The sequence below is a fragment of the Lolium perenne genome, chromosome 5, assembly GCF_019359855.2.
Source record: "Lolium perenne isolate Kyuss_39 chromosome 5, Kyuss_2.0, whole genome shotgun sequence".
Taxonomy (NCBI): Eukaryota; Viridiplantae; Streptophyta; class Magnoliopsida; order Poales; family Poaceae; genus Lolium; species Lolium perenne.
The window spans coordinates 77,451,887-77,463,650 of record NC_067248.2 but is presented as its reverse complement, the minus strand read 5'-3'; the positions used below and the strand labels follow the sequence as shown (position 1 = coordinate 77,463,650).

Sequence of the window (11,764 nt, the reverse complement as noted above, 5' to 3'; positions counted from 1 at the left end):
CTCTACTCAGGGTATCAAGTAAAAGGCGACAAGCGAATCAAGGTTGGTGTGTCAATCGACACGCTAGCTACTGGAATAAAATAGCATATATATTTGTAAAACATAAAATAGCATGCAATTTGTAAAACTGGGATAAACATGATGAGAGGGCATGCCTTCGTTGATGAATCCTTCGTCTTTCTCAATAACCTGATTATGTCCATGTTCAACCTCGCCACTCCCTACTCATCGTAACGATAGCAAATATCAACAAAATAAATACCAAAACAATAATCACCAAAAGCGAATGAAATACAAATAAGAGCGAAGGGGTGGGTAGGTGTCGAATAGAATGGGACAACTTAGATGGAATTGAGAAAGTGAGTTGTTGTAACTCGAATAAGAATCAACTCGTATGTGTATGATACCGGGATTGGTTATCGGGATAAAGACCTATGATAAGATATCAGCGGAGGGCTCGTTATAACTAGCTAACCTCGTACACATGAACTAAGGGTTATGGAAAAATTGGTCGCAACTGTGTTAAATAGTAAACGCGTCCTACACAATACAACATAACTAGACAACTAGCAAAGTATATCTAACATGCCATCACAACCATGTAGGCAAGAGAAAGGCTCAGATAAACATATATCATAAAACAACATGAAATGCAACCTAACGCTAATACTATGAATTGCATCATGTTAGTAAACCATATATGTGCACCACAATACAAAGGGGTAACACAAATAATAAAATACTACTACCATGACACACGAACTAGCCAGATCATTATATGGTTTACCGTGCGAGGTAGCAAACATCTCATAAGCTAACATACATGTACGAGACAACAAACAAATCTATATATAACTAAACAAGAGTAAGACATGTTATTATCTATTCGGCAAGTAAATATATGCTAGCATACATGAAGACACTTCAATATATAGTATGCAATACTAATATGGAAATAAGCTACCATCTATGTATGTACACACATGATTAATCAGTGAAGTATCACATGAACAACATATATAACTCTAAAATAGATCAAGCATGAACACACACACTAGTACAATAATAATCTACTGAAATATATACAATAAATAATATTATATGACACATGATACACAAGATATCATGGTAGCTAAGCATGAATGATAAACTAATTAAACAATCCATCACAGGAAAAAGCTAGCTACCTAAAGTAATATTACACAAAATAAGTGTATGCATGAGCTACTAATTACACAAGAGCAATCAAACAATGCCATCATCTTTCATGCAAATGTAGGATACTAAATAAGTAATCAAATAATGTACACTCACATATTATAAGAACCTAACAAGAATAATTCATGTCACGACATAACAATACCAATATATTTGATGAAAAACTAAGCATGGTTTATAACATAATACACTAGTAGCATAAACATGCATAGTTCACAACAAGCATAACTAGAAATAAACATGGATGGAACTAGAGCATGGCAAGCAACTACATATACAATTTAGAAGAGTGGTAACCAACAAAATAACATGCTATTGAATCTCATGTGAAACTAATAAAATAGTCTTCTAGATAATAAACCAATAACTAGTATTACTAAAATACTATTCTAACAACTCAAATGCTATAACCGATCTGGAATAATTCTACAATATGCCAAATTGTACTAGCTTGTTAGCACTACAAAAGATGCACTTAAAGCAATAATTAAATTTAGCAAATTGCACTATAGCCCAACATGTGTGGTCAATATACAATTGAGATCAAACCAGGCAGTGATGAATATATACCACGACTAGCAACGGTATAACGGTCATATGCTCAGACTACTCGGACATGCATTAACTAGACAATCTAGTAGTAACAAATCATCTATGAATACCACACAATTATCACAAAGTAATTCAACGGAATTCTATATATAGTGAACTATAGAAACAAGCTATTTAAATACAAAACAACTATCTAAACGTGTCACAAAAATACTACACAGAAATTATAGAAATTCTACGCATGTGACTTAGCTAGGAAAAATAATTCACTCGCCAGAATCAATCATATCATTCTAATACCATTTGAATATGGCCCAAAATATTGACATAGGGAAATCTAGTTTAAATTCTACATGACGAATATAAAAACTAACATCACCGTTAGGTTCCTAGGGTCAGTTTTCACGTTTTGTGTGTTGGGCTCAAATTGATTTGATATGTGCAATCGACTTGCAGCAGCTCTACTACGTACATGACTAACACATGCAAACCGCTAGATGATATTCAGTTTAAAGAGATGCATCTTATTCAATCTAATTCAATCTAAACAAGTATAGATAGAATGGAGGAATAAATAAACTAACAGCATTACATGAGTAGATGCAACTACACAAATACGTGGATGGCTAATTGTACGGCTAGGAATAACTAACAGCAGAATATGCATTCGTCTGTATACCTATATGCAATGAGTTCACCTTAGTTTTCTTACAAAATTGATAGAAACTCATAGGGTACGATCACAACTAGGCACACTACTACCTTCCTGGAGTTGTTCGGCCCAAGTCTTGTGCTGAAGACATAATCAGAAAACATGTTCTACATAGACCAATCTGACCATGACGCCAGATGGCATTCGGTTCACCGGCAGCGCGACGAACTACCGAACTAAGGTTGAGGATCATGTCTAGGAGGTAGCTCTATGGATGGGGATCGCGTTCCGAGCAAAAGAAACGGCTGGTTCTCACCGAGTTCGTCGCAGTTTGAGGTAGACGTCGGTAGCCGGAGTCGATCGCGTTGCTGGAGGTGTCGTGGATGATCAACGATTTCCCTTCTCCTTCCGTGGGTTGAATTCCTTGCTCCTGGTGACCTCCCTGGCGCAGCAGCTCCTCCTCTCGTGGCCTGGGCCGTCGGGAACGACGGCGGCGTTCGGCGACGTTCTCGCGAGTTTGGCTTACTATGTGAGCCTATAGCTCCAGTGGTGGAGTTGGATGAAAGAGGAGAGCAGGGGCTTCGGTCTGAGGCTATATTAGAGGAGATCATGCGTTCTAGGGGACGTGCTTAAAGAGAGGTTTAAGGCTGAGGTAAAGAGGCAGTTTATGGCTGGCGTTTCCGCTCACATTCAGTACGTACGTTCGGGAAGATGATGCAGTGCAACGGTTTGCTTGCCTGGTCCTGCGGCGGTATCCTGGTACGTGCGAAGATGAGGGCGATCTACTACTTATTTGGCTGGGATGCATTGGTACGTAGGAAAGCGAAAGGAAAGGCTTGTGGTGATGTATCGGTAGAATGAAAGAATAAACATGACTGCATGAGCTGGCTATCCTACTAGGGAAGGTCGAGCACAGTATCGATCGAGCACAAGGAACATAAAAGGAAAGGATAAGTGGAGGGAGATAGCCTGCCCGATGCATGCAGATAGCTAGGTACAAGAAGGGAATAGAAAGATGAAGAAAAACGATTGTGTGGTGCACGTACACAAGTAGGTCAGCTAAAAGCATGACATGGAGCATGCATGCGCTTTTCCAAAGGAATTTTAGAGAGAGACAAATAAAAACGAAATTGGCAAGTCAAAATGAGATCCAAATAAAAACATAAGAAGCACTTTGAGACATTAATCTCCTTCTTTTATATGTCAAATTAATTCCAAACATTTGGGATTAATTTTAAGAACTCTAAATAAAATAATATTTATTTTATCACAACGCAACATCCTTCGTTAAAAAAAAAATTCCAGTCCGAAAAAAATCAGGATGTTACAACACATCTCCCCACCGCTCCGCCGCCACCCACGGACCGGCGATTTGGGAGCGCGTCGACGCCGGCCATCGTCGTCGAGACGCCGGCAAGCGGGGCGGAAGCAGAGGTCGAGGCCCCGCGCTGCTTTCGCCGCGTCGTAGCAGAGTCGGAGGACGCCGCCGCCGGCGCTGTTGTCCTCTCACCGTCGCGACACCTCCCGCCGTTCGCAGCTGCGCCGTTTCCGCCGGAGGTGAGCTCTCCTGCCCGTGTTTCCAGACCGCAAGTCGGCTGAGACGGCCATGCCTGCAGGTCCCTACGGAAGCATTTCGATCGCCTCCGCCTGCGAGGTGTTCGTTGAAATGCTCGAACTCAAATGTGTCCCTTTTCAGATCATGGTGGACAGCGACGACGAATACTACTTCAAGAACTTCATCGACACGTCGTCAGAAGAGGAGTCCGACGACGATTTTTTCACGGATGCTGCGCTGCTCATCCACGAGCACATTGTCTCGCAGATTCCCGTGCACCGGGGGTCCTTGCCGGGCCGCGCGGCCGCCTTGGACCGCGAAAGAGAACGCGGCCACGACCAGCTCTTCAGAGACTACTTCCAACCGACACCAATTTTCGTGCCGCCATTGTTTCGCCGTCGTTTTCGGATGAGCAGGCCGCTGTTCCGCCGGATAATGGATGGCGTGAAGATCTACGACGACTACTTCCGTGCGAAAGTGGATGCACTTGGCAAGGTAGGCCTCTCTTCGTACCAGAAATGCACGGCAGCGATTAGGATGCTCGCATATGGCGTTGCCGGTGATTTCGTAGATGAGTACACGCGCATGAGTGAGTCAACCGCCCTGGAATCGATGTACAGGTTCTGCAGAGCAGTGATCGGTTCGTTCGGAGAACAATACCTCCGGCAACCTAATGCAGAGGACACAGCTCGTCTGTTGTCGATCAACGCTGCCAGGGGGTTTCCTGGGATGCTTGGCAGCATAGACTGCATGCACTGGGAGTGGAAGAACTGCCCCTTTGGTTGGCAGGGGGCATACAGCGGCCATTCTGAGGGGTGCACAGTCATTCTTGAAGCTGTTGCTTCCCATGACACATGGATTTGGCACTCATTCTTCGGAATGGCTGGCTCGCACAATGACATCAATGTGCTGCAGCGCTCTCCGGTGTTTGATAGGCTAGCGTACGGTCAGTCCCCTGATGTGGATTTTGAGATCAATGGCCACCACTACACCAAGGGGTACTACCTTGCTGATGGTATCTATCCACCTTGGGCTACACTCGTGAAGACAATCCGAAACCCCACCTCAGAGCAGGAGGCAAGGTTTGCCAAAGAGCAGGAGGCAGCCCGGAAAGATGTGGAGCGGGCGTTTGGCATCCTCCAAGCTCGTTGGGCTATCGTCAGACACCCTGCCAGAGCCTGGGATGTGCAAACTCTGTGGGAGGTGATGACCGCTTGTGTAATCATGCATAACATGATTGTTGAGGTAGAGCGGGATGATTCACTCTTTGATAATGACTGGGAAGGCCAAGGAGAGTTGGTTACTCCTCAAGGTGGTCCGGCATCATTCCAGGACATTCTTCATGCGCACCATGAAATTAGAGATCTGGCTGTACACAACCAGCTTCAGGCTGATTTGGTCGAGCACATGTGGCAGCATGTAGGCAGCAATGCTGCAAACAACAATGATGAAGGAAATCCACAAGCCTAGAGCATTTGTATCGTTTTTTCATTTTATTTGAACAATACTTTATCCTTGATTACATGGACTATGTAATGTGTAATACATTTTGAGCATTTGAACTATTTTATATATTTTATATAATACGTTTTTGTGTTTTTCTAGTGAATTTACAAGAAAAACATACCATAGGGCAACGCCGACCCAAATCCCGCGTTGGGCGCAGCGTGCGACCCAAACGGACGCGCGGACGCGGGGCGCTGTCCGGGTGTCCGTTCGGCCACGCAAACGGCCCAAAACGGACGGCCCAGCGCGTCCGTTTGGGTCGCCCGGTTGGAGATGCCCTTAACGCCAGGGGTTTGCTCTGCTGAAGCGAGAGAGGTGAGCAGTGGAGCAGCAGGTGGTGGAGAGGGCGAGGTAGGCCGCCGATCGACACATGTGCGCTCCACGTGGTTTGTGCGTGGCCCGCCATGGGTGGGGATCGAGGTGACCCCACCATGAACAACACCCTAGGTCGCAACAGTGGAGGCGAGAGCCATTGCCTGTTTCTCCCCGTAATTGATCCTCGTGAAACTATTGCCTCCATCATCTTTTTTAGATAATGGGCGCTTTATTACTCAAAAGCAATTACACCTGACATCTGCATAACTAAGATGCACATCATCATCTACCTTGTATCCCAAAAGATTTGGAACGAGCACAACGCTATGGTTCTAGGGTGTTCTAAGCGCCTTCTCACCTCATTGTGGACATCAAGCAAGAACAAAGCTTTGGGTCATTGCAGGTGTGAAATGTTTGAAAGTGTAGGCTTTTGTTTTGCTCATGTGTCTGGTGTTTTATTTTGCCTTTGCCTTTGTACCGTGACTTTCCTTTTCCTCTTGTTAATTTTACACTTTTACTAACAAACAGCTAGCTGTTTTGCAATTGGTGCCCAGTCACATTTTGAACCGTCCGATCTCTGTCCTCGTTTCCGAATCTCAGTGCACCGTGTTGTCTCTTTTATCCTCGTCTTTGCCCAGCGCGTGGTCTGAGACTCCGAGTCGACGTAGTTGTTTCTTTTTTAGTTTCTCATTTCATTTTCGTTCGGTGCTCTGTCTTTCTTCTTGGCTTCGGGAGAGGTGGCGGAGAGGTCTTCGGCGACGCCGCAGCCCGCTAGGCCGGTGCTAGAGGGAATGGGGTTTCACGAATTGGGGAGACCGCCAACAGAGTTACCAGCGATGCCGCAGCAAGAGGTAGCGGCAACGGAGAGAGCTGCGGCTTGCGTTCCTCCTCGACCTACGGCGACGAGACGGTGATTCGAGAGCGTGGAAGTCATGCGCACCGCCGAGGAGATGGGTATTCACCTGAGCTTGTTCCTCTGTTCGATTTGTTCTCTTATTTTGTTTAATTTCGAGCTCGTATCTCTGCCGGTTTTCGGTGGGTTGTATCGCCGTAGCGTTGTGGCAGCGATATCTGAGAAACCAGTCACCACGTGTGCATGCACGTGGTCAGGTAGTTCGTATTTTTTTGAATGGAGCACGGGGGTGTAGGTGGAGAGCTCGGATGTGGCTGAAGGGACAAGGGAGTCTTCACTCGGGCTGAGTCTCCCTGGTGTTGTTATGTGACTTCGTTGTTGTCTGTTCCAATTCTGAAGAGATGGTATGAGTTTGAGTCTGATGAGAAACTTTATGTCACATGATGCTATGTTTCCCTGAACTGGATGTTTTCATGTTGTCATCTCAGTGGGTATTTTCATCAGCCGGCTACCCAAGTCATCTTTTCCCCTTTGTGTGGATGGTTATCTGAATAACCATGGTATATGTTTTTGATACAACTTGACAACTCCGGTTCATTTGTGCAGGAAGGATGAGAAGTGAATCATTGACACAATCACCGTACTTCCTGCTCTCATTTTGTTTTAAATTTTGAAATTCAACTGATGTTATTTCAGTTTTATATACTCCATGTTGTCTAGCTAGAATTACTTACCGAACCCCCCCTTGATAAAATTCAGAGTTATACCAACATCAAATTACTAACGACGATCAGTATGTGGAGTTTCATGTCGAAAGGTTTGATGTGGTATGTTCTAAAGAGAATAAAAGAGCCGAGTCTGACTTTGGTGTTGTCTGATGATATGCCGAATTTCCATGAACCTCATACACTCTGTACACATTGTAACACTACACTACCGGCTCACAAATGAATCCTGTTCATTTTCTGTGTGTGCTTCTAATTTCATAAATCTCGTGCCATCACAGTATGCATATTTCATGTTATACTCTTAACTACAAAAAGAGGAGGAAATGCACCAGGTAATTATATACTAGCTACCTAACCCTGCCTCTTCGGTCTTACTCATTCACTGTGACTTCTCAGATTTTGGGTATGTGCCTTTTATTTTTCAATCTCTATTTAATTTTTGTTCAGTTCTCATTTATTCTTTCTTCGCTCATCACTTTTGTTTTCTCATTCATGTATGTCACTTATTCAGTTCATCAGTTTTTTTTTTTTTCAGTTTTTAGCATCTCAATGTATTAGTGCATTCTGTTTATCTTTTGCTCTCGGTAGTCAGTCAACATTTTTTCATTCTCACTTTATCAGTCTCATATTTTCTTATTTATTTGTGCTTTTAGATCTCAGCCTTCATTCACCATTTACTCACTGATGCCTTTCATTTTTTAGTAACTAGGTTTATTATGTTTAAGTCTATTCAGTATTTCATTTTTCAGTTTCTCAGTCTTCATTTCATTTTTTAATTCCTTTATATTCTCATTTCTTCAATTTACTCTTTACTCTTCATTCTATCCATTTCAACCTATTTATAGTATTTATTCTTCATTTTCTAGTTTTCATTCAAGGTCTTTTCATTCTCACAACACTTCAGTAACCCAGTTTAGTTTTTTTCTTAAGTTTCTTAGTATCGTCAGCCCTCAGTCCCCAGTCTATCATGCTTCAATATACAGACTTGTCTTTCATCATTTCTCACTGACATTTATAATTCAGTTTGCGTCGTCATTCATTTTTCAGTTTTCTTGTCATTATTTAAAAAAATCTGCCTTTTTTCTCAGTATTGTCATTCTCTTTCGTTTATCTATCTTTTATTTTCTTCAGTTGTCGTTCTCTCTTTCGTTAGTGCTCATATTGTTTTCTCTTCGGTCTCTTTTTTCTTCTCCAGTGCGTCTCTCTCTCTCTCTTGCTAAATATTATTTGCATTATTTTGGCTTGAATTATTCATTTCATTATATCAGGTATATATCCTCCTCTTCAGAGCAGCATAGGTTGATGATCACAAATCCCTCGTCACAATATCTTGTCAGCTACTGGCAAACAGGGTAAGCAACACTTGGCTCTTGTTCTTTTTTCATCTGTTCTTGTTTTCCACCAACAAGCAGCTGCAATTTTCTGGTCCTACATAGAAACGAGTCAGATAACCAAATTTAGTAGTTGCTATGTGAAAGATACTAATTTCCTATGGAATTGTACTAGGTTTTATTTCTCAGAATTTGATGTGTTGTAGTGATGTAAGATCCGCAGTTCCCATCTATGTTTTTTTATTGATTTCTATGGTGTTGCTGCTACCATCGAGATTTAGAAATTTTCAAAAGCAGCAACCCGTTACATTCAATACCAAGGAGATGTAAATGTTGTTGATTACATTGACTCCATTGGAAATAGCTTCAAAATACTTCTGGTGGTCAGAGACGCATACTCATACGTGTTTTGGTTTCCTCAATGAAATATTTTCATGGTTGTTTGCCTGGATGCTATTCTGAATGTTTGTATGAATATATAGAGAATAAACATAACATGCTTGAGACCTCATTCTTTCTCTCTCGTCAATGTTCATGATTTCAACCTCTAGTTTTTAGTCATAGTTTCCTTCTATCATCTAATTTATATGCATCATTCACAAGTTTTATAAATAATTACCTTGCAATTTCTGAGTATCTTATTCTTCAGTATTTGATTCTCTCTTCTATCGGCATGTCTAAGTATCATTTTATAGTATCACGAGTGTTTTTTCAGTCTTCAATTTCATATCATTTTCTGTATAATTACGTTAATCTTCATGATTTGCAATATCTTAATATCTTAGTCTTTAGTTTGTGATTCTCTCGTCTATCAGTTAGTAAATATCATTTTGTAGTATCATGAGTGTCAGGTTGTCTTAGTGCTTGTTCTGTATCAAACACAGCAAAGTGTTTCCCTGTCTTCATTTTTTCAGTTTAGTGTTTTGCTGTTGCAAATAAGGAACTTGACACGTTATTCAGGCTCTCAAGTTTTTTTTTGCCTTGTCTTTGTTGTCTCAGTTATTCATAGCAGCATGTCAAGGTTGTTCAGCCAATATTTCCTCACTATTTTATTTGCTCAACTGATCTTCTTTTAGTTTTACCTTTAGTATTAAGTATTCTTCAGTTTTTAGACTTTTATTTTTTTAGTTATCATTTCCTTCTCACTGCATCTATAAGAGAAGGTCGTATTTTTATGCATTTTAAGTTTTAAACGCCAAAATTCTAAAGTGCTTTTCACTGAAACCTTCGTGGTAGGAGCTGATCGCAAGGGACCTCACAAAAGTTTCGCTACTTCATGTTCTTGAGTTTTCAGAGCCATTTCATCTATGTCTCTCTGGTTTCTCTTTGCTTAGTTACTCCTGTTGTTTTTATATTTTTTAGCTTTTGTTCATCATTATAGTTTGAGTTTGTTCGGTACTTCAGTATAAATTCAGAACTGTCCTAGATCCAAAATCTACCTTACTATGATCAGGTAGCAGCTGCTCTTTTTCACAGTTGTGCACGGACCATGTTTTGCAGCAGCCAAGTTCCCTAATATAGGTCAATCTGCTACATGCTACATTATTACTTATTTACCCCCTTATTTCTGGTGTTCTTGCAATAATAAATAATCAATAACGACACAACCATGGATGAGAGAGGGCTTAGTCGATGAGTGCATATTTTTGTGTATATGGGAGCCGAACCTGATTGTTTTTGGTTATCCCCTTTATACACGTTTTAAAACGTTGACCAACGGGGGAATGATCCCTCCCTTGGCTATATGTTGTTAGGTAGGATGAGACTCTCCCCGCGAATGGACAGTAGGACGATAACCCGGTTTAAAGTTTGCTCCTCCCTACGAAATTATCGCGAGATGGGGATTCGAACCCGGGTAGGCTGGTTGCGCACTCGCTTGCCTTGCCACTAAGCTAGAACTCAGTTCTCCCTTTATACAAGTTTTTGTTGTTGATCATGATGGATTTTCGGTTTCACAGGGCAAAGCTAGGTTCTGTTTGTGGTGTACCATGTAGTCATCTTTTTTGCTTTTTTGTGTAGCATTTTTAAATTCATTTTTTAATGCTCATTTAGATTCACCTCTTTTCTCAAGCACATATGGTGGGGAAGAGCTTCTGCAGATGCCAGTTTCGTGAGTTCAGGAGTACTTTGTGTGTAATGTGTTACAGGGAAGTGCAACTTAACAAGAGTGCGGGAAAAGTGGGTGTGTTAATCTAGGTGCGTAATTTGCTGTTTTTAAACACAACTTTTCTCGCTAAAACAGTTCTGCATCTGCTAGTACTAGATTTCAATCTGACAGTACAAAATGTTTCACATGTTAGGGGCTTCATGAGCATATCTTGGACTGCAGAGAATCTCCAATTCTGGGGTAGGTTTTCTTTGAGAACTTCCTTGTCTTTCTTCGCTTCCAGTTTTAGATCTGTGTCTTTTTCCTAAATTTTTCCTATGGCAGCTTCTTGATCTTGATCTTCCAGAGAGAAGCAGCGGCAGCTTTTGCATGGAAGGAGTGGTTGGATGCTTGGAGCACACGATCTGTTTTGCTTGCTGGCCGGCCAACAAGGTCGAACAAGTGTTCTGGGCTCACAGAGGATGCACGTTACGGTTTGGGGGCTTTTCATGTTTCTGGCCTGACAGTATAACCGTTAACTGAAGAATGAGAATCGCTAGCTCAAGGTGGCTAACAAAAATGCCTGTTTCGTGGGATTAAAAACGAGTAAAATACATCTATGGTACCTGAACTTGTGTCGTAAACTCACTCTGGTCACCGTATTTTGCAAACCTTAAGTTACGGTCACTTAAGACCTTCAAGAAGCTCATATACGGTCACTGCCTCCCGTAGCCTACGTATGTTGATAAAGTGGCATATATTTGACCGGCGGGTTGACCATCAGGTGAGACACCACCGTGTCAAAATTGTATCTACCTCTCATTTCTAGGGATTAAATTAAAAAGAGTTAAAGATATTTTTCTCTGGTCTGCCCGCACCTTCGCTGTGCCGGCGTCGCTCTAGTTTTGCGCATTGAGCCATGCCTCCGCCGCGGCCACTGTATTAACCGCGGTGGCGTCTTCCATGCG

At 42.0% G+C, this 11,764-nt stretch overlaps 1 protein-coding gene across 1 annotated transcript; it reads left to right on the top strand.

Moving 5' to 3' along the window:
* The first annotated feature begins 4,385 nt into the window (after positions 1-4,385).
* LOC127303440 (uncharacterized) lies at positions 4,386-5,447 on the top strand. The gene has a single exon (XM_051334174.2). It carries the CDS (start codon positions 4,386-4,388, stop codon positions 5,445-5,447), a length of 1,062 nt encoding a protein of 353 aa, XP_051190134.2.
* Positions 5,448-11,764: the final 6,317 nt, after the last annotated feature.

Bases quoted from the DNA above. Each gene is read 5' to 3' on its own strand.
- LOC127303440 (XM_051334174.2), top strand. From the start codon at position 4,386: ATGAGCAGGCCGCTGTTCCGCCGGATAATGGATGGCGTGAAGATCTAC.